Genomic DNA, 20,215 nt, shown 5'->3' with positions numbered 1-20,215 from the left:
GGAGGAAAGGGCTGCTTGGGAGGGGGGACTCTGTGGCCTTGGACCCCACTGAGGGTCAGGGATGCCAGCCTCCAGGTGGGGCCTGGGGATCCCCTGGAATTCCAGCTCCTCTCCAGACTGCAGAGATCAGTTCCACTGGAGGAAAGGGCTGCTTGGGAGGGGGGACTCTGTGGCCTTGGACCCCACGGAGGTTCAGGGATGCCAGCCTCCAGGTGGGGCCTGGGGATCCCCCGGAATTCCAGCTCCTCCCCAGACTGCAGAGATCAGTTCCCCTGGAGGAAGGGCTGCTTGGGAGGGGGGAGTCTGTGGCCTTGGACCCCACGGAGGGTCAGGGATGCCAGCCTCCAGGTGGGGCCTGGGGATCCCCCGGAATTCCAGCTCCTCTCCCGACTGCAGAGATCAGCTCCCCTGGAGAAAAGGGCTGCTTGGGAGGGGGGAGTCTGTGGCCTTGGACCCCACGGAGGTTCAGGGATGCCAGCCTCCAGGTGGGGCCTTGGGATCCCCTGGAATTCCAGCTCCTCTCCAGACTGCAGAGATCAGTTCCCCTGGAGAGAAGGGCGGCTTGGGAGGGGGGAGTCTGTGGCCTTGGACCCCACGGAGGTTCAGGGATGCCAGCCTCCAGGTGGGGCCTGGGGATCCCCCGGAATTCCAGCTCCTCTCCAGACTGCAGAGATCAGCTCCCCTGGAGGATAGGGCTGCTTGGGAGGGGGACTCTGTGGCCTTGGACCCCACTGAGGGTCAGGGATGCCAGCCTCCAGGTGGGGCCTGGGGATCGCCTGGAATTCCAGCTCCTCTCCAGACTGCAGAGATCAGCTCCCCTGGAGGATAGGGCTGCTTGGGAGGGGGAGTCTGTGGCCTTGGACCCCACTGAGGGTCAGGGATGCCAGCCTCCAGGTGGGGCCTGGGGATCCCCTGGAATTCCAGCTCCTCCCCAGACTGCAGAGATCAGTTCCCCTGGAGGAAAGGGCTGCTTGGGAGGGGGGACTCTGTGGCCTTGGACCCCACTGGGGGTCAGGGATGCCAGCCTCCAGGTGGGGCCTGGGGATCCCCTGGAATTCCAGCTCCTCTCCAGACTGCAGAGATCAGTTCCCCTGGAGGAAAGGGCTGCTTGGGAGGGGGGACTCTGTGGCCTTGGACCCCACTGAGGGTCAGGGATGCCAGCCTCCAGGTGGGGCCTGCGGATCCCCTGGAATTCCAGCTCCTCTCCAGACTGCAGAGATCAGTTCCACTGGAGGAAAGGGCTGCTTGGGAGGGGGGACTCTGTGGCCTTGGACCCCACGGAGGTTCAGGGATGCCAGCCTCCAGGTGGGGCCTGGGGATCCCCCGGAATTCCAGCTCCTCCCCAGACTGCAGAGATCAGTTCCCCTGGAGGAAGGGCTGCTTGGGAGGGGGGAGTCTGTGGCCTTGGACCCCACGGAGGTTCAGGGATGCCAGCCTCCAGGTGGGGCCTGGGGATCCCCCGGAATTCCAGCTCCTCTCCAGACTGCAGAGATCAGCTCCCCTGGAGGATAGGGCTGCTTGGGAGGGGGACTCTGTGGCCTTGGACCCCACTGAGGGTCAGGGATGCCAGCCTCCAGGTGGGGCCTCGGGATCGCCTGGAATTCCAGCTCCTCTTCAGACTGCAGAGATCAGTTCCCCTGGAGGAAAGGGCTGCTTGGGAGGGGGGACTCTGTGGCCTTGGACCCCACTGAGGGTCAGGGATGCCAGCCTCCAGGTGGGGCCTGGGGATCGCCTGGAATTCCAGCTCCTCTTCAGACTGCAGAGATCAGTTCCCCTGGAGAAAGGGCTGCTTGGGAGGGGGGACTCTGTGGCCTTGGACCCCACTGAGGGTCAGGGATGCCAGCCTCCAGGTGGGGCCTGGGGATCGCCTGGAATTCCAGCTCCTCTTCAGACTGCAGAGATCAGTTCCCCTGGAGAAAGGGCTGCTTGGGAGGGGGGACTCTGTGGCCTTGGACCCCACTGAGGGTCAGGGATGCCAGCCTCCAGGTGGGGCCTGGGGATCGCCCGGAATTTCAGCTCCTCTCCAGACTGCAGAGATCAGTTCCCCTGGAGGAAAGGGCTGCTTGGGAGGGGGACTCTGTGGCCTTGGACCCCACGGAGGGTCAGGGATGCCAGCCTCCAGGTGGGGCCTGGGGATGCCCTGGAATTCCAGCTCCTCTCCAGACTGCAGAGATCAGTTCCCCTGGAGGAAAGGGCTGCTTGGGAGGGGGGACTCTGTGGCCTTGGACCCCACTGAGGGTCAGGGATGCCAGCCTCCAGGTGGGGCCTGGGGATCCCCGGAATTCCAGGTCCTCTTCAGACTGCAGAGATCAGTTCCCCTGCAGGAAAGGGCTGCTTGGGATGGGGGACTCTGTGGCCTTGGACCCCACTGAGGGTCAGGGATGCCAGCCTCCAGGTGGGGCCTGGGGATCCCCCGGAATTTCAGCTCCTCTCCAGACTGCAGAGATCAGTTCCCCTGGAGGAAAGGGCTGCTTGGGAGGGGGACTCTGTGGCCTTGGACCCCACGGAGGGTCAGGGATGCCAGCCTCCAGGTGGGGCCTGGGGATCCCCTGGAATTCCAGCTCCTCTCCAGGCTGCAGAGATCAGTTCCCCTGGAGGAAAGGGCTGCTTGGGAGGGGGGACTCTGTGGCCTTGGACCCCACTGAGGGTCAGGGATGCCAGCCTCCAGGTGGGGCCTGGGGATCCCCTGGAATTCCAGCTCCTCTCCAGACTGCAGAGATCAGTTCCCCTGGAGGAAAGGGCTGCTTGGGAGGGGGACTCTGTGGCCTTGGACCCCACGGAGGGTCAGGGATGCCAGCCTCCAGGTGGGGCCTGGGGATGCCCTGGAATTCCAGCTCCTCTCCAGACTGCAGAGCTCAGTTCCCCTGGAGGAAAGGGCTGCTTGGGAGGGGGGACTCTGTGGCCTTGGACCCCACGGAGGGTCAGGGATGCCAGCCTCCAGGTGGGGCCTGGAGATCCCCGGAATTCCAGCTCCTCTCCAGACTGCAGAGATCAGTTCCCCTGGAGGAAAGGGCTGCTTGGGAGGGGGGACTCTGTGGCCTTGGACCCCACTGAGGGTCAGGGATGCCAGCCTCCAGGTGGGGCCTGGGGATCCCCCGGAATTTCAGCTCCTCTCCAGACTGCAGAGATCAGTTCCCCTGGAGGAAAGGGCTGCTTGGGAGGGGGACTCTGTGGCCTTGGACCCCACGGAGGGTCAGGGATGCCAGCCTCCAGGTGGGGCCTGGGGATCCCCTGGAATTCCAGCTCCTCTCCAGGCTGCAGAGATCAGTTCCCCTGGAGGAAAGGGCTGCTTGGGAGGGGGGACTCTGTGGCCTTGGACCCCACTGAGGGTCAGGGATGCCAGCCTCCAGGTGGGGCCTGGGGATCCCCTGGAATTCCAGCTCCTCTCCAGACTGCAGAGATCAGTTCCCCTGGAGGAAAGGGCTGATTGGGAGGGGGGACTCTGTGGCCTTGGACCCCACTGAGGGTCAGGGATGCCAGCCTCCAGGTGGGGCCTGGGGATCCCCTGGAATTCCAGCTCCCCTCCAGACTGCAGAGATCAGTTCCCCTGGAGGAAAGGGCTGCTTGGGAGGGGCACTCTGTGGCCTTGAACCCCACTGAGGGTCAGGGATGCCAGCCTCCAGGTGGGGCCTGGGGATCCCCTGGAATTCCAGCTCCTCTCCAGACTGCAGAGCTCAATTCCCCTGGAGAAAAGGGCTGCTTGGGAGGGGGGACTCAGTGACCTTAGACCCCATTGCAATCCTTGTCCTCCTCAGGCTCCCTCCCCAAATCTGCAGAGATTTCCGAACCTGGCAACCCTCCCCGCTCATCCCCTTCCAATGACCAGAGGGGAGGTGGCAACCGTAGCTGGGGGCTTGGATCCGTAGGCTTGCGAAGGATGCCCTTTGCCCTTCCCCAATGCCCACAGCCCTGTTGCACCAAGGAGTGATTTGCAGAGGACGGCCACGCTGGCCCCTGCCTCTGCCGGCCCGGCTGCCTTCCCCTCGGCCTCTGAGGCCAGCCAGCCAGCCTGCCGAGCTCTCCCGCTTCATTAGGCCTCCCCTCGCACGCTTCCCGGCCGCGCCATTAATAAAGCCTTTCGCTGGGCTAATTGCTTCCCCGGCTGACTGGGCATCAGGCGCGGCCGTTAATAATCCTGTCGGCCACTTGTGGCTGGGCCTGTGAGGGGTGGGGGGGAGGCCTGGTCTCCTCTGGGTGCTTTAGAGCTGGGGGGGGGGCAGGAGGAGGCGGGCATTGGCAGCCCTTGTGGGCACTGGGATGCCCCTGCCGTCACTGGTTCCCAGCCTCCAGGTGGCAACTGGAGAAGCTGAGGTTTTATAACCCCCTTTTCTCTACCAGAAGGAGTCTCAAAGTGGCTTACAGTTGCTTTCCCTTCCTCTCCACACAACAGACACCCTGTGGGGTGGGTGAGGCTGAGAGAGCCCTGATATTACTGAAGAAGAAGAGTTGGTTCTTATATGCCGCTTTCCTCTACCCAAAGGAGTCTCAAAGCAGTTTACAATCCCCTTCCCTTTCCTCTCCCCACAACAGACACCCTGTGAGGGAGGAGAGGCTGAGAGAGCTCTTGAGAAATCTGAGACTGCCCCAAAATCACCCAGTGGGTTCCATGTCTCTCGAGTGGCCTTCCCTTCCTCTCCCCACAACAGAAACTCTGTGAGGCAAGTGGTGCTAAGAGAGCTGAGAGAACTGGGACTGACCCACAGCCTCCCAGCAGGTCTCAAGGCATATCCAGGGGCCATCAGGAGGTCTCCCAACGGGGCCAAAACTACAGAAGCCTACCTATTGTTGCCCCCCCCAGCACCAAAAATACAGAGCACCACTGCCCCAGGAATAAGAACACAAGAGAAGCCATGTTGGATCAGGCCAGTGGCCCATCGGGTCCAACCCTCTGTGTTACACAATGGCCAAAATCCAGGGGCCATCAGGAGGTCCACCAGTGGGGCCAGAACTCCAGAAGCCCCACACACACACACACACACACACACACTGTTGCCCCCCCATACATTAAGAAGACAGAGCACCATTCCCCCAGACATAAGGGAAGCCATGTTGGGTCAGACCAGTGGCCCACCCAGTCCGGCCCTCCGTCAGAATGTATGAGATCGAATCTCTGTTGGTTATTACAATTTTACCAATTGAGTGCAAATTAGAAAAAGCCTGTCAGCTGTACGAGGAATGTTCTTTGTGTTTTTGTTAACGGTGAATATAAGCCGGTAAATGTGGGTTAACAGCTACTCCGAGAAAACCGAACGATAATTTCAAGAATAACTGCCCAAGTAGCTGCTCTTAATTCAGCAACATCCTCTCAAAACAAAACTTCCCTCCTTACTCTGCCTGGGATTCTGTGAAATCTAAAGGCTACCACGGAATTATCCTCCTATTCAACAATGTTTAGATCAGGGGTAGTCAACCTGTGGCCCTCCAGATGTCCATGGACTACAATTCCCATGAGCCCCTGCCAGCAAAGGCTGGCAGGGGCTCATGGGAATTGTAGTCCATGGACATCTGGAGGACCACAGGTTGACTACCCCTGCACTACACCATAAAGGAGTCACAAAGCAAGGTGTGGTCCTGGGGGTGGGGTAGGGACGACCCACATCTGTATTTAACACCCTCTCTCATTTAAAACCAGCCCAGGCCTCGGGCCTCCCTGCCTCACCCAACCAGCCCTTTCTGGGCTTGTAGATCTTCTCTGCCCTGACATCTCCCCCCTCCCCTGCAGAGAGGAAGGGGAGATTATAATGCGAATCGGATAGAAGTTCAGAGCCGCCTCGTAAAGATTAATTACGAGCCAGGGGCTTTTAGCAACTTAATCACGGAGGGATCCTGCAGCGGATGCCAGCAGCATCTTTGGCCGGGCGGGGGGGAGGTGGGAAGGGGGGCTGGGGGGGCCTGGAGGCCTGGGTTGGATCCTCGGTGCTAGAAAGAGGGAGGGGGGTCTATTGAGTAGGGTGAGGGGTCAGCAGCGTCACACCTGGGTCCTCCCTAGGTGAGCCAGCTCTAGCCAGGGAAGTTCTTGGAGAGTCGGGGATAGACCCCAACTGAGCATGAAGATAGATTCAAGTGGGTAGCTGTGTTGGTCTTGTTGTTATGTGCGAAGTCGTGTCCGACCCATCGCGACCCCCTGGACAATGATCCTCCAGGCCTTCCTGTCCTCTGCCATTCCCCGGAGTCCATTTAAGTTTCCACCGACTGCTTCAGTGACTCCATCCAGCCGCCTCATTCTCTGTCGCCCCCTTCTTCTTTTGCCCTCGATCGCTCCCAGCATTAGGCTCTTCTCCAGGGAGTCCTTCCTCCTCATGAGGCGGCCAAAGTACTTGAGTTTCCTCTTCAGGATCTGGCCTTCTAAGGAGCAGTCAGGGCTGATCTCCTCTAGGACTGACCGGTTTGTTCGCCTTGCAGTCCAAGGGACTCGCAAGAGTCTTCTCCAGCACCAGAGTTCAAAAGCCTCAATTCTTTGACGCTCGGCCTTCCTTATGGTCCAACTTTCGCAGCCATACATTGCAACTGGGAAGACCATAGCCTTGACTAAACGCACTTTTGTTGGCAGGGTGATGTCTCTGCTTTTTAGGATGCTGTCTAGATTTGCCATAGCTTTCCTCCCCAGGAGCAAGCGTCTTTTAATTTCTTTGCTGCAGTCCCCATCTGCAGTGATCTTGTGTTGGTCTGCAGTAGGTTATACAAAATTCATAAAAATTCATAAAAATTAGTACAATCAAGGTTTGGTAACTACACCAATTGATAGGAACAGTAACACAATAACAAGAACATCACCGGATTCTTCCCCATTTTCAGCCTTTCCCAACATAGGCACCAAACAGCCCAGATCCCTGTTTGGCCCAAGGCGGAGGATATCGGGGTGTCACATTCGAACAAGGAACAGGGTAGGAGTTCAGTTTCCCCAACACACCCATCTCACAGTCTGCAGGCGGGAGAGGTCTCCAGCCAGCGAAAATGCCTTGCAGATGTAACACTGTAGCCCGCCACGAGTCATAATAATAATGATGATGATGATGATGATGATGATGATGATGATGATGATGATGATGATGATGATGTCTGGAAAGGATTTGGGGGACTTGTGCTCCTTCCTTGACCATCTGCCCTGGCAATCCCAGAGGCCCATAAAAAGCCACTCAGGGCGAGGGTTCTGCAGAGCCCAGATGTGACCGGACCCCTCCCTCCCCCGCCTGGAAGCCACCTTTCCAAAGAGCTGGAGGACTCCCCAGAGATTCAACAGCTACTTTAGAGTTGGGCTGGTGGGCAAACGGGCGGAGTGGGGGTTGGAAGCATCTCTGTACTGGGAGCTGCTGGGGAAAGGAAGATATGCACAGCAGAGGGGGCAGAAAGGGGGCTCCGAGTCCCAATCGGCACAGCAGCATAGGTTTGGGGTGGGGTCCAAGGCCTCCAAGGCTCTCTTCCCTGTTTTACAAAGAAATTGGGGGGGGGGGGTTTTTGAGCCCAGACAGGAGTAGCATTTTATGCATTGGGGAAGGCTGCCATCTGGTGGCCAACAAAAAGCATTAGAAGAGCGCGGGAGATTCTTCCCCAGTGTTTCGAATCTGAACCGCAGCCAAACCACCTTCCTCTGTTCGTTCTTCCCCAAATAAGGCTCCTTTTAAAGTAAGGATGATCTAAGAGGCCGGGGTCACTTGGATCCTCCCTCCTGCCCCCGTCCTCTTCCTAGAATGGAGAGCCCCCCGAGAGCCCTGGCCCCCGGCTCTGCTTTGCAAGGCATCATGCACGAGGGCGCAGAGGAGATGAATGGAAAACGCCTTTTTCCTGGCCGCAGATGTGGCACCCGCCAGAACCCGTGGAAAGATGCAAGGGGGTGAACCTCGGGTTGGCGCACGCAGCGTCTTGAGCGGGCTAAAATTGGCCCCTGCTCTGGGGTGATTCACAGGGCTGGAATTCTGAGATTCCTGCTTAGGACCTTTTTAGGAAGGGGAGAAAGTGTGTTTGGGGCGGGAGGAGGAGCAGGGAGGCGGGTCAGGGGAGGACAGTCTCCCAGCGACGGAGAAGCCGGTTTTCCCTTGGCAGGACGGCGTTCCAGGCCTCGTGTGGAGGGAGAAGAAGAAGAAGAGTTGGTTCTTATATGCCGCTTTTCCCTACCCGAAGGAGGCTCAAAGCGGCTTACAATCGCCTTCCCTTTCCTCTCCCCACAACAGACACCCTGTGGGGTGGGTGAGGCTGAGAGAGCCCTGAGATTACTGAAGAAGAAGAAGAGTTGGTTCTTATATGCTGCTTTTCTCTACCCGAAGGAGTCTCAAAGGGGCTTACAGTCTCCTTCCCTTTCCTCTCCCCACAACAGACACCCTGTGAGGTGGGTGAGGCTGAGAGAGCTCTGATATCACTGCCCGGTCAGGACAGTTTTATCAGTGCTGTGACTAGCCCAAGGTCACCCAGCTGGCTGCATGTGGGGGAGCGCAGAATCGAACCCGGCATGCCAGAAGTCCGCACTCCTAACCACTACACCAAACTGGCTCTAACACCAAACTGGCTCTCGCCAGGGGGATTAAGTCACTGTGGATATGCTTAAGAGGCTGACGACAGTGTCCCTTCGTAGCCTGTCCCTAAAGCTCTTTGCAGCCCTTTAAATTCCAAGCAGTGGACCTGGGGAGATGAAGAGAGATGGACACACCAGGCCACTGCCCCACAAAGCCACAGGAAGCCACGGTCCATCTCACCTGCTTGCCTGCATTTGTAACTGGGTGCCTGTTCCACTGGCAAACTGATTTCTTTGGGTGCATACATACCCTGGGGAAAAATATGTAAGGAAGAAAGCTTGACAGCTCCTTGTGCACCAAACTGAGAACTCCGTTTTAAAAGTGGAGATTTGCCCAGGAACAGAGGCTCACAAAGAGCTGTCAGGTAGGCCATTGCACTGGTTAGGAAGAAGAAGAAGAGCTGGTCTTCATATCCTCCTTTTCCCTAGCCAAAGGAGCCCCAAAGTGGACTGCACACCCTATATCTTCCTCTCCCCACAACTGTGAGATAGGTGGAGCTGAGAGCTCTATGAGAACTGCTCTGTGAGAACAGCTCTGAAAGAACTATGACTGGCCCAAGGCCACCCAGCTGGCTGCACACAGAGGAGCGGAAAATCAAACCCAGTTCTCCGGATTACCGTCCACCACTCTTAACCACCACACCATGGAAGAAGAGTTGGTTTTGACACCCTGCTTGTCACTACCCGCAAGGAGTCCCAAAGCAGCTTGCAAGAATTGTTCCTTTCCTTTCCCCCCAAGAGACACACTGTGAGATAGGTGGTGCTGAGAGAGCTCTACAAGAACTGCTCTGTGAAAACAGCTCTACAAGAATGGAGACTAGTCCACGGTCACCCCGCTGGCTGCATGTGGAGTAGAGAATCAAACCACCTTCTCCAGATTAGCCACTCTTAACCACACTGGCTTTCCATGAGAAAGACGGTCGGGTCTCTCTGCCTTCTGCTTTCCTTCTACATCTGACCAACTGCAAATTCCTGCCACTCATTCAGACATGGGAGGGATTACAGCACAAGTTTGCCTTCAAGACCTTTGGAGCTATTTCGATGCAATCGAATGTCTACGCACACCTTTAACACATGTGGGATTCTACTTTCACACAAGCACAAAGCACGAGGGAAGCATTACGCAGATTGAAATAGTAATAAGGTGCACCAGTTGGAATTCTGCCTTTCATTAACCCCTTGAAAGCATAAGCCAGGAACAAAAATTACATCTTTACCTGTCAAGGCTAAGTGTTGCTGTTAGTATGACTCCCCTGCAGAATTAGCCGTTCACCGACAACAGCATCATTCCTCTCCAGAGAACTTCTGCGCAAGGTCCTGACAGTTAGAAGAAGTTCCTGACAGCAGTTTCTCAGTGGAAGAGGCTTCCTCGGGAGGTGGTGGGTTCTCCATCTTGGGAGATTTTTAAGCAGAGGCTGGATTGCCATCTGATGGAGTGGCTGATTCTGTGAAGGCTCAAGGGGGTGGCAGGTGACAGTGGATGAGCGAGAGGGTGATGAGTGTCCTGCACAGTGCAGGGGGTTGGACTAGATGACCCAGGAGGTCCCTTCCAACTCAGTGATTCTATTATTCTAGTGCTGGTCACGGTTAGTACTTGGGTGAGAGACCACCAAGAAAGTCCAGGGTGCCTGGACAGAGGCAGGCAAGGGCCAGCCACCTCTCTTCTGGGCAGCCCAGGCTAGCGCTATCTCAGAAACTGAGCAGGATCAGCCCTGACTGGTATATGGACGGGACATCACCAAGGAATTGCTACCCAGAGACACACAACAGGAAACCACCTCTGTGTGTCTCTTCCTTGAAAGCCCAATGGGGTCACCTTAAGTCCAGTGGGACTCTGTGGCCCTTTCCGCCACCCCAACAACCAATTCTCGGTTGAGTTCCTCAAGAACCACACAGCCCCGAAAAGTTACTAGCTTCCCCTCGGCCTCTTGGTCCTAGAATTCCATTTCTTGTTACCTTCGTTTGACTCAGCTCCTCAGACGCCCTTTCCGAACGAGGCGGCTCCAGCGCGGGTCACAAGCTACCTGCTTTTTAAAAATGCAAATGAAAACAGACAAGAGGGCCACAAACCCCGGAAACCGAATATCATCAAAAGCAAAAACCCAAACGTTTGAACGAAACCCATAAAATCTGAGAGTCCACCAGCAAAGCGCTGAAATAAGAAAATCCAGGAAAAGGTCCCAAATTTTGCAGGGGTCTTTAAAAAGCAGCGAAAAGACCAGGACCTCGAATGATCACATAGGGTTAAGTTTCCCCATCAGAGCCGCTCTGGATAAGAATATTCTTCTCCATCTTCTGGAAGACCAACTATCGGGGGGGGGGGGAATTCCAAAGTTTAGAGGCGACAACTGAGAAATCGCTCTCCAACCTGCCTGCCTCCTTATACTACGGGGTGGGGTGGGGAGAATTTGGCATGAGCAAAGGAGTTTGCTTATATGGGCAAAGACTCAAGAGATCCTGGCACATGGCTTTAAAGGCCAGGCCCAGGTCCAGAAATTTCGTCTTAGCGGGCACATTTTCCATTCAGGAGGCAATTTAGAAGAGGGAGAAGCAGCCCGTTCTGTGTTCCTAATGTAGTGAAGAGCTGTTGATTTGTTCCCTGCTTTTGACTACTTGAAGGAATCTCAAAGTGGCTTACAATCACATTCATTTCCCCTGCCCACAACAGACACCCTCGGAGGGAGGTGGGGCTGAGAACTCTGAGAGAACTGGGACTTGCAGGAGTGCCAATGTTCAGTCCCCGGCATCTCCAGTTGAAAGGACCAGGCAGGAGGGGATGGGGAAGACCTTGGCCTGAGACCCTGGCTCAGGGGCAGAGCCTCTGCTTGGCAGGCACAAGGTCCCAGGTTCAATCCTCGGCATCTCCAGTTATAAGGACCAGGCAGGAGGGGATGGGGGAGACCTTGGCCTGAGACCCTGGCTCAGTGGCAGAGCCTCTGCTTGGCCTGCAGGAGGTCCCAACGTACCCAGAGGGAGCTCATGGGAGCTTTCAGTGTCTTTTGTTCCAAAATGAGGCTCCATGATTCTCTTTTAGTTGACTTGCTCCTCTGGAAATACGTGGTGACCATCAGTTTGCACCTGTCTGTGTAATTATGATTACAGTGGTGTACTTTTACTTGAAGATCATGGGGGGGGGAGGGCAATTTTCTCCACGTGGCCCTGATCTCCGGCACCTGGGGACGAGTCGTAAGCCCAGGAGATCTCCCTCCACACGCAGCCCCACAGTACCAAAGGCATACCGCATATGGGCCCTCCTTAGGGTAAAACTCATTTGGTGGACTACAGGCAAGCCAGGCCTCCGATCAGCAAAAATGGAACAAAGATATATCCCAGCGTATTATTCCAAAATTTCCGGGAACCCGAAGCCTTGTATCAAATCTTGTATCAAATCCGCAGCACATTTCATGGCAGGATTTTCAGTGTGTGTTGTTCCTGTCGCCCTCGTTCTTCTGATATTTCCTCGAAACAGCCTGTTGATGCCAAACCGTCTCACCCGACACCATCTGTTCTCCTTGAGACATCACCTTTCCTAGCGAGGCCCTGCTTCGCTTTCAACACTAGCCTCCCGTTCGTCATTTTATTTCTGGTTCACGTCAAGGAGTAGTAACTCAAGACTGACGTGTCCCGTCGTATTTTTAAATATATATATATATATATTAATGTTCTTTTTTTGGCTAGCCGAATCGGCTCCGATTCACGCCGGTTCGGTTCCGGCAAGGCAGCACAGCACGTTGTCACCGCCGCTTCAAGACTACAAAGCCCATGATGCCGTGCGGCTTTCGGCTAGAATGGAAACACAACGGTGGTAACGTCGCAATCCTGCACAAACTCGCCTGCAAGTTTCCTTCCCTGAACTTCTTCGAAGAAAACGTGCAGGATTAGCGTGCGTATGTTTATCGGAACGTTCCTACTGTCGTGAAGGGGCCCATCCCCGAAATTTTTGAGCCCGTGGGCACCTTTAGAATTCTGACACGGCGTGATGGGCACAACCACAAAATTAAGTTTGCCAGCTCTGGGTTGGGAAATATTCGGTGACTTTGGGGGTGGAGCCGGGAGAGCGGCGTATAATGCTATGGAAATCCCCCTCCAACGCAGCCGTTTTCTCCAGGGAAAGAAATCTCTTTTACTTGGAGACCCCTTGTAATTCCAGGGGATCCCCAGGTCCCACCTGGAGGCTGGCATCCCTAAGCAAAAGGGCTGCCACAAAATGGCTGCTGCAGGAAATGGGGCCAGCCACAAAATGGCTCCCGCAGCTTAACTTCCGTCACAAGGTGAAGCTTCTTGTGCTGTGCTGTGCTGCTGCCAAAGCAACCTTTTAAGCAATCTGGGCAGCCAATCAGTTCCCCATCAGAAAGCTTGCAGAGCCCCTAGGGCAGGGGTAGTCAAACTGCGGCCCTCCAGATGTCCATGGACTACAATTCCCAGGAGCCCCCTGCCAGCGAACGCTGGCAGGGGGCTCCTGGGAATTGTAGTCCATGGACATCTGGAGGGCCGCAGTTTGACTACCCCTGCCGTAGGGGCTCATGGGGATTGCAGTCCATGGACATCTGGAAAGCCAGTTTGGCCACCCCGTAAAAGCCCCACCTAGTCCCACCCACTTCCTAAAAACACTTGGCGAGCGCCAGAAGTGGTGCTTGGTGAGCATCATTGTGCCCACGGGAGCCACCTTGGGGACCCCTGTTCAAGACAACAGGCGGCATTTCCCTTCCCGAGAAACAGCCATATGCAGGAGGGTTTTTTCTGGCGCTTTTGCACACGAATCCAGGCAGGGGACTCAAAAGTAATCTTTATTAAGACTTACAGAACGTTGCGCATTTAACTCATGGATCGAAATAATCCGTCGGCTTGAACAAACCCGCCCCAAGTCCCCGCAAACGTGTGGCCAGCGAGAAAGGGAGCCGGGCCATGCAGCCTGGATTTCTCTTGTGCGAAGCCAGTCCCGGGTTCCCTGACTCCCCAGATGCACTGATATTGTGGCGCATCAAAGGACACATCTGCCCCGACCAACCTTGCTTCAGGGAAAGATCGGCTTGTGTTTCCTTTGACGCCCAAACCTCCGCCGTAGTTCGGTGTCTACCCATCTCTTCCCGGCGCATGGGCGCACCAGCTTCTCACGCCACAGGGGGGCCAAAGAGATCCATGGTCTCCACCACCAGGGAGAGATGCTCCAGGAAAGAACTGATCGAAACGCGAAGGATTCGAGCCTCCTCAGCTTTCCAGTGCCTACAAGAATCAGATAAAGACCTTCGTGTCGGAACCTGTGCATCCAAGTCTCCCACATCATAATGGGGAGACCTCCCACCCTACACCGCACGCTTGAGTAGCAGTTATATTCCAGTTCTCCAGTCTACGCGGCTAGATTGGTCAGGGGTCCCAACCGTGACTCTGCAGGATTCTGTTATCCTCAGGGGGACCCACAATCCTGACCCTTCTTTGACCAATTCAGAGAACCACAAAACCCAAGCTGCTGTTGTTGCCATTTTGGATGCCTTGTGCCGAAATCACACCTTCTCATCTCTTGTCAAGTAGCACAGGACGGATCCATCAACAAACAAAGAAGAGCTAGACGTAGCTCCTTCCACTGGATCCCATGTATCATAAGCGTGTGTCCCCCCTAATCCAAGATTACTCTGTGAGCCGCACAGGTGAGGAGGGATTCGAATTCGGGTCTCCCCGCTTCTAGGCTGGACACGACATTGAGCTCCTTTTGATGCAACTTGCGCAGGAGAATCTCCCCAAGGCCTCCCTCCATTCCGTGAAGTGGCACACACACAATACTCACACGTGCAAAATGTTCTCCGTCACCGTCAGTTCCTTGCTGATCCCTCCTTTGCGGGGCTCGGGATCCGGGGCCAGCGATCCCAGGGCTATCCGGGCCAGAGGCGATGACGGGAAAGGGACGCTGAGCTCGCTGATGTCGGGGCCAGTCGTAAGGAACGTAAAACACACAAGGGAGCAGGGAAAAGCTCTCCCGCCCTGTTTCCTCCTGAGGCCAGCCCTATATTCTCCGGCTGCGGATTCCACGTTGGAATCACGTTGGCCAAACAGGTTTTCCTTTGCAAGGTCGTTTTGGCCACAGCTGCCCTCACGGCACAGGGATTTTCACGGAGAGAGGGAAGGTGAACAGTCATGCAAAATAGCGGACAGTCTTGCATTTAATAATGCAAACTCTGTCCTTGCGCTGATATGTGAAAACTCTGGTTTGGTTTGGTTCTATTTCTCCCAGGCGAGGGGCGGTATATAAATCAAGTAAATATCTCCACCTCTGCAATGGCCTCTTCTTGCTTATTGCTAGTTTTGGAGGACGGGCGGGATAAAAAAGGATCTCCCCATCTCACCCCTCCCCCATTGCAGATCTTGGAAGAAAGCTCTTCTCAAACCTCCAGTTTTGCATCCCTCTGAAGATACGGCTGTATTTTGCGGGTGGAGAAAAACCGTAAGCCTTTCAGAGGCAGGGTTGCCGATCCCCAGGCGGGGCCTGGAGATCTCCTGGACTCACAGGTGATCTTCCTGCTACCCAGCAGTTTCCCCTGCAAGGAAAGGACAGCGAGGAAGAGCAAGCTGTATGGTGTTGCCATAGAGCCTGGGAGCAATGCAAGTCCTAGAGCGGGCATGGGCAAACTGTGGCTCTCCAGATGTCTATGGACTGCAATTCCCATGAGCCCCTGCCAGCAAGCTGGCAGGGGCTCATGGGAATTGTAGTCCATGGACAGCTGGAGAGCCACAGTTTGCCTGCCCCTGTCCTAAAGTGTTCTCCCATCCCGGCTGAGCTTCTCCCCCTTCTCTTCCCACCCCTCTCTCCCGTATCTCCAGGAATCCTCCCAGCCGGAGTTGGCAACCTTAAAAGGGAGACGGGATGGGGGGGCGGGGGACAGCGCCTCCTCTGCAGGACCGGCGTGCAAAGGGGAAAGCCGCCTCCCTCCCTCCGGAAAGGCCTCTCTCCCGCTGTCCGTGCGAAGACCAACCTCCAGGGAGACACGCACAGCCCGTTCACACGTGCATCGGCACGCACGCGCGTCCCCTCCCCACGCCCCGCTCCTCCGCCCGCTCGGATACAAGGCCAGGCCGGCCCCGGACGCCGCTCCCGCCCCGGTCGCCATCGCTGCCCGCGGATCGGCTTCACGTGGGCATGGCCAGGCGGGACACGTGAACGAAAGGGGCGTGGCGGGGGCGGAGTCCGCCTCCTTGCTGCGGGGGCGGGAGGACGGCGCGCCGCTTCGCTTAATCCGGATCCCGCTGCGCTTCTTGCAAAGCGCTCGGGGGCTTCCTGCCTCGTTCACACGTGCACGTTCCGCGTCGGGGGACGGTTGCACCCTGCGTTGCCAGCCTCCCGGGGGAGGCTGGAGATCCCCTTTTGGCACAATTCGGCTCCAGGCGGCAGAGAAGAGCTGGGGGTGGGAGGGTTCACAGCCCGGATTTCATTACCCGTCGGGGTCCCAGAGGGGCTTGCAAGCTGTGTGTATTTTGGGGAAGAGGCTCGCAAGCCCCTTTCCTTTCTTCTCCCCGCAGCAGACACCCTGACAGGTAAGTGGGGCCGAGGGAGCTCTACGAGAACTGGGAAACAGCTCTATGAGAACTGTGACTGGCCCTAGGTCACCCAGCTGGTAGCATGTGGAGGAGAAGTGGGGACTCAAACCCGGTTCTCCAGACAAAGAGTTTGCGGCTCCTGAAGCACTCCACTGTGCAGCCTCTCAAGGAAGAGCTGGTGTATTTGGTAAGGTAAAGGTAAAGGTATCCCCTGTGCAAGCACCGAGTCATGTCTGACCCTTGGGGTGACGCCCTCTAGCGTTTTCATGGCAGACTCAATACGGGGTGGTTTGCCAGTGCCTTCCCCAGTCATTACCGTTTACCCCCCAACAAGCCGGGTGCTCATTTTACCGACCTCGGAAGGATGGAAGGCTGAGTCAACCTTGAGCCGGCTGCTGGGATCGAACTCCCAGCCTCATGGGCAAAGCTTTCAGACGGCTGCCTTACCACTCTGCGCCACAAGAGGCTTTGGTAGCTTGCCTTTTAATAACCGATGGAGTCTTAAAGGAGCTCACAATCGCCTCCCCTCCCTCTCCCTACAAATGACACCCTGTGAGGTAGGTGGGGCTGAGAGAACTCCAAAAGAACTGCTGTGAGAACAGTTCTCAGAGAACTGGGAATGGCCTCTGTGATGCTCTGTGTTCTTGATGCTTTGGGGGGCCACGGTGGGAGGGCTAATAATCCACCCTGCGAACACCCACTTGTAGTGCTGCAGGCCAGACGGAGTGCAAGAGTCAAGGGGGCGTTGGGAGCTGTGAATCTCCTGAACTGGGCCTGGGGTTGGAATAGATGACCTTTGGGAATCCCTTCCATCTCAATGTTTCCTGTGCTTCAGTGCACCCCAAGGACTAGCTGTATTTGTGCTTTTCCAGAAGTGCCAGTCTGCCTTTGACAAATTTCCCCTCCAAGCCAAGCACACTGCCACCTGCGTGGAGACCTTGGGGTAGGGCAGTTTGCCCAGGAAGGTGTCACCTGTGACTTTCCCGGAAGGCACCTTCCTTCCAACGCCATCTGTCACCGTCCCCCTGGGGACCGAGCTGTCTTTCCGGCACTTTAAGAAGCCAGCCAACCAGCTTCTAGAACGCCCTGCTGCTTCCTTTGCAGGTGCCTGCTAGATAGCAGGCAGCTATCCAACAGTGTAGCTTTGACAGAGCTGTAGCTATACAGGGGTGGCCACACTGTGGCTGTACAAATGTCCTTGGACTATAATTCCCATGAGCCCTGGGGGCTCATGGGAATTGTAGTCCATAGACATCTGTACAGCCACAGTGGGTTCTTGGGAATTGTAGTCCGTGGACATCTGGAGAGCCACAGTGGGCTCATGGGAATTGTAGTCCATGGGCACCTGGAGAGCCACAGTTTAGCTCATGGGAATTGTAGGGTCCCAGGGGATCATGGGAATTGTAGTCTGTGGACATCTGGAGAGCCACTGGGTTCTTGGGAATTGTAGTCCATGGTAATCTGGAGAGCCACAGTGGGCTCATGGGAATTGTAGTCCATGGACACCTGGAGAGCCACAGTGGGCTCATGGGAATTGTAGTCCATGGACATCTAGAGAGCCACCCCTGCAGGGTGGATCAACCTGGATGGAATTATCAAGGAGTCATAGAAGAGACCCCAGCAATGTTCACGGTTGCAATATGCAGAAGCTGTAGCGTGCCTAATTTAACAGTGTAGGAAAACTATCTTCCCAGTTTGCAAGCTGATGTGGTGTCGTGGTTAAAGAATGGCAGCCTCTAATCTGGAGAACTGGGTTTGATTCCCCTCTCCAACTCCGCATGCAGCCGGCGGGGCAACATTGGGCTTGTCAGTTTCCATAGAGCTGTTCTTAGAGCAGTTCTCTCAGAGCTCTCTCGGCCCCACCAACCTCCCAGGGTACAGAGGGGTACAGAAAACAAGCTCTTCTTCTACTGGGAGCACCAGGGGAAATGTGTGGTTGGCATATTTAGATTAAGGACCTCCTGGTGTGTTCAAAGAATCTTCTCCTGGTGCCTGGTTGGCTCCTTTGAGCACACGTCCTTTTTTCAGAAAAGTTAGTCAGTTGAACTGTTAGAACTCTCTCTCTCCTCTTTTCTTTACAATGTCATTTCTCTTCTCAATAAAGCATCTGGGGCTTTGCAGATTTTAAAACGCTACGCAGAGCAAACCCCTCTTAGCTTCCAAGATCCGGTGAGTTCAGGTTAGGCCAAGGTATCCAGGTCAGGGCAGAGATAAAGAGGTGGTTGGCTATCACCTGCCTCTGCGTAGCAACCCTGGCCTTCCTTGGGGGGTCTCCCATCCAAACGCTACGCAGAGCAAACCCCGCTTAGCTTCCAAGATCCGGTGAGTTCAGGTTAGGCCAGGCTATCCAGGTCAGGGCAGAGGCAAGCAGAGGTGGTTGGCCATCGCCTGCCTCTGCGTAGCCACCCTGGGCTTCTTTAGTGATCTCCCCTCCAAGAGCCAACCAGAGTTGACCCTCCTTAGCTTCTGAGATCTGATGAGACTGGACTAGCCTGGACCCTCCAGGTCAAGGCAAGAGACGGACAGAGGTGGTTGGTTATCGCCTGCCTCTGCAAGGCCGCCCTGGGCTTCCTTGCTGGCCTCCCACTCAAGGACTAACCAGAGCCAACCCTGCTTAACTTCTGAGATCTGGTGTGATTACACTAGCCTGGCCTACCCAGGCCAGGGCAGAGGCAAGTGGGTGATGTGCCGGCATTTGCCTCTGTGTAGCCACCCTTCCTCTGAATTCTCCCCTCCAAGTGCTATGCAGAGCCCTGTTTAGCGTCTGAGGACAGGTTAAGCTTGGCTGTCCAGAGCAGGGTTTCTTAATCTGAGAAGACCCGTCAATAATACATTCCAACGTCAACCTGTGATTGCCTCTCCTTTTCTGCTAGCTCCTCCCCTCGTTGGGCACCTCTGACGCACCGCGCACCAGCGTGGCGTGACGTTGGAAAGCGGGCAGCTGGGCAAGCAGCCGTTTGCTTCCTGCGTGGCACCGAGTGGCGGCTTCCAATCTGGCGAGCCGGGTTCGATTCCCCGCTCCTCCTCCACGTGCAGCAAGGTGGCTGACCTTGGGCCGGCCCCAGTTCTCTCAGAGCTCTCTCAGGCCTCCCTACCTCACGGGGGCGTCTGTTGTAGGAAGAGGAAGGGAAGGTGATTGTAAGCCGCTTTGAGACTACTTCGGGTAGCGAAAAGTGGGGCATAAGAAACCAGCTCTCCTCCTCTCTTCTGTCCAGCTGACTTGCAAAGCTGTTTCGTTCCCTTTCCCCACTGTTAAAATTAGACATTCAAGCGTGACAAAATGTTTCGCGGTGTTCTAAGGCTTCTCTGGCTCCCAGATGGCCGTGGCTCTCGGCTGGGGGTCCCGTGGGCCTGCCAAGGTTTCTTGGGGCAGCTGCCAAATCTTTTTAGAAACTGGTGGGGTCAGGTCAGGCTTCTGCCCAATGCAGCTTTTGCTTGGCCCCTGGTTGCCTGTGCAGATTTTTCCGAAATCCTGCTTTGACAGCAGCTGCAACTAGAACACAAAGCTACCCCCTGGGTGACTGAAGGAGAGCTGTGCCGATTATTTTTGTGGCTGGCCCCACCTTTTAGCCTTGTGCCCACGCGTCGTGGCAGGATTCCAAACGTGCACAAAGGCTCAAAAAAGGTTGTGGACCCTGCGCTGGGCGATATTCCCTGTTTGGGACATGTACCTAGAGAGGAGACGACTGAGAGGGGATCTGATCACCATCTTCAAGTATTTAAAAGGCTGCCATGGAGAGGATGGAGCAGAGTTGTTCTCTCTTGCCCCGGAGGACGGACCAGAACGAATGGGATGAAATTAATTCAAACGAAATTCCGTCTACACATCCGGAAGAAGTTCCTGACAGTCAGAGCGGTTCCTCAGTGGAACAGGCTTCTTCGGGAGGTGGTGGGTTCTCCATCTTTGGAGATTTCTAAACAGAGGCTGGAGAGCCATTTGACGGAGAGGCTGATTCTGTGAAGGCTCAAGGGGGTGGCAGGTGACAGTGGATGAGCGAGAGGGTTGTGAGTGTCCTGCATAGTGCAGGGGGTTGGACTAGATGACCCAAGAGGTCCCCCCCAACTCTACGATTCTCCTCTCCTCGTGTAGATTCTCCTCTCCTCTCCTCCTGTATAACCAAACTGCTCCACACGACGGAAAACATTCCACGCCTGGCTTCCCCCCCGAAGCCACGGATCTGC

General features: G+C 55.9%; 1 protein-coding gene and 1 long non-coding RNA gene across 3 annotated transcripts in view; both read right to left on the bottom strand.

The window, feature by feature from the left end:
* Nucleotides 1-10,931, bottom strand: part of LOC143833606 (uncharacterized) — a 34,161-nt gene extending 23,230 nt beyond the window's left edge. For both annotated transcript variants that reach the window (XR_013229670.1, XR_013229668.1), the window contains exon 1: nt 10,463-10,931. This is a non-coding gene — a long non-coding RNA (uncharacterized LOC143833606). The remainder of the gene's footprint in view (nt 1-10,462) is intronic.
* Nucleotides 10,932-13,280: 2,349 nt separating this feature from the next.
* On the bottom strand, nt 13,281-15,714 carry LAGE3 (L antigen family member 3). Its single transcript, XM_077329610.1, has 3 exons — nt 15,563-15,714; nt 14,289-14,417; nt 13,281-13,729 (listed from the first exon to the last, which is right to left on the bottom strand). Exons 1-3 carry the CDS (start codon nt 15,604-15,606, stop codon nt 13,618-13,620), a joined length of 285 nt encoding a protein of 94 aa, XP_077185725.1. The 5' UTR covers nt 15,607-15,714; the 3' UTR covers nt 13,281-13,617.
* Nucleotides 15,715-20,215: the final 4,501 nt, after the last annotated feature.

The sequence above is a fragment of the Paroedura picta genome, chromosome 3 (genome assembly GCF_049243985.1).
Source record: "Paroedura picta isolate Pp20150507F chromosome 3, Ppicta_v3.0, whole genome shotgun sequence".
NCBI lineage: Eukaryota > Metazoa > Chordata > Lepidosauria > Squamata > Gekkonidae > Paroedura > Paroedura picta.
This window is presented reverse-complemented; position numbering and strand designations above follow the sequence as displayed.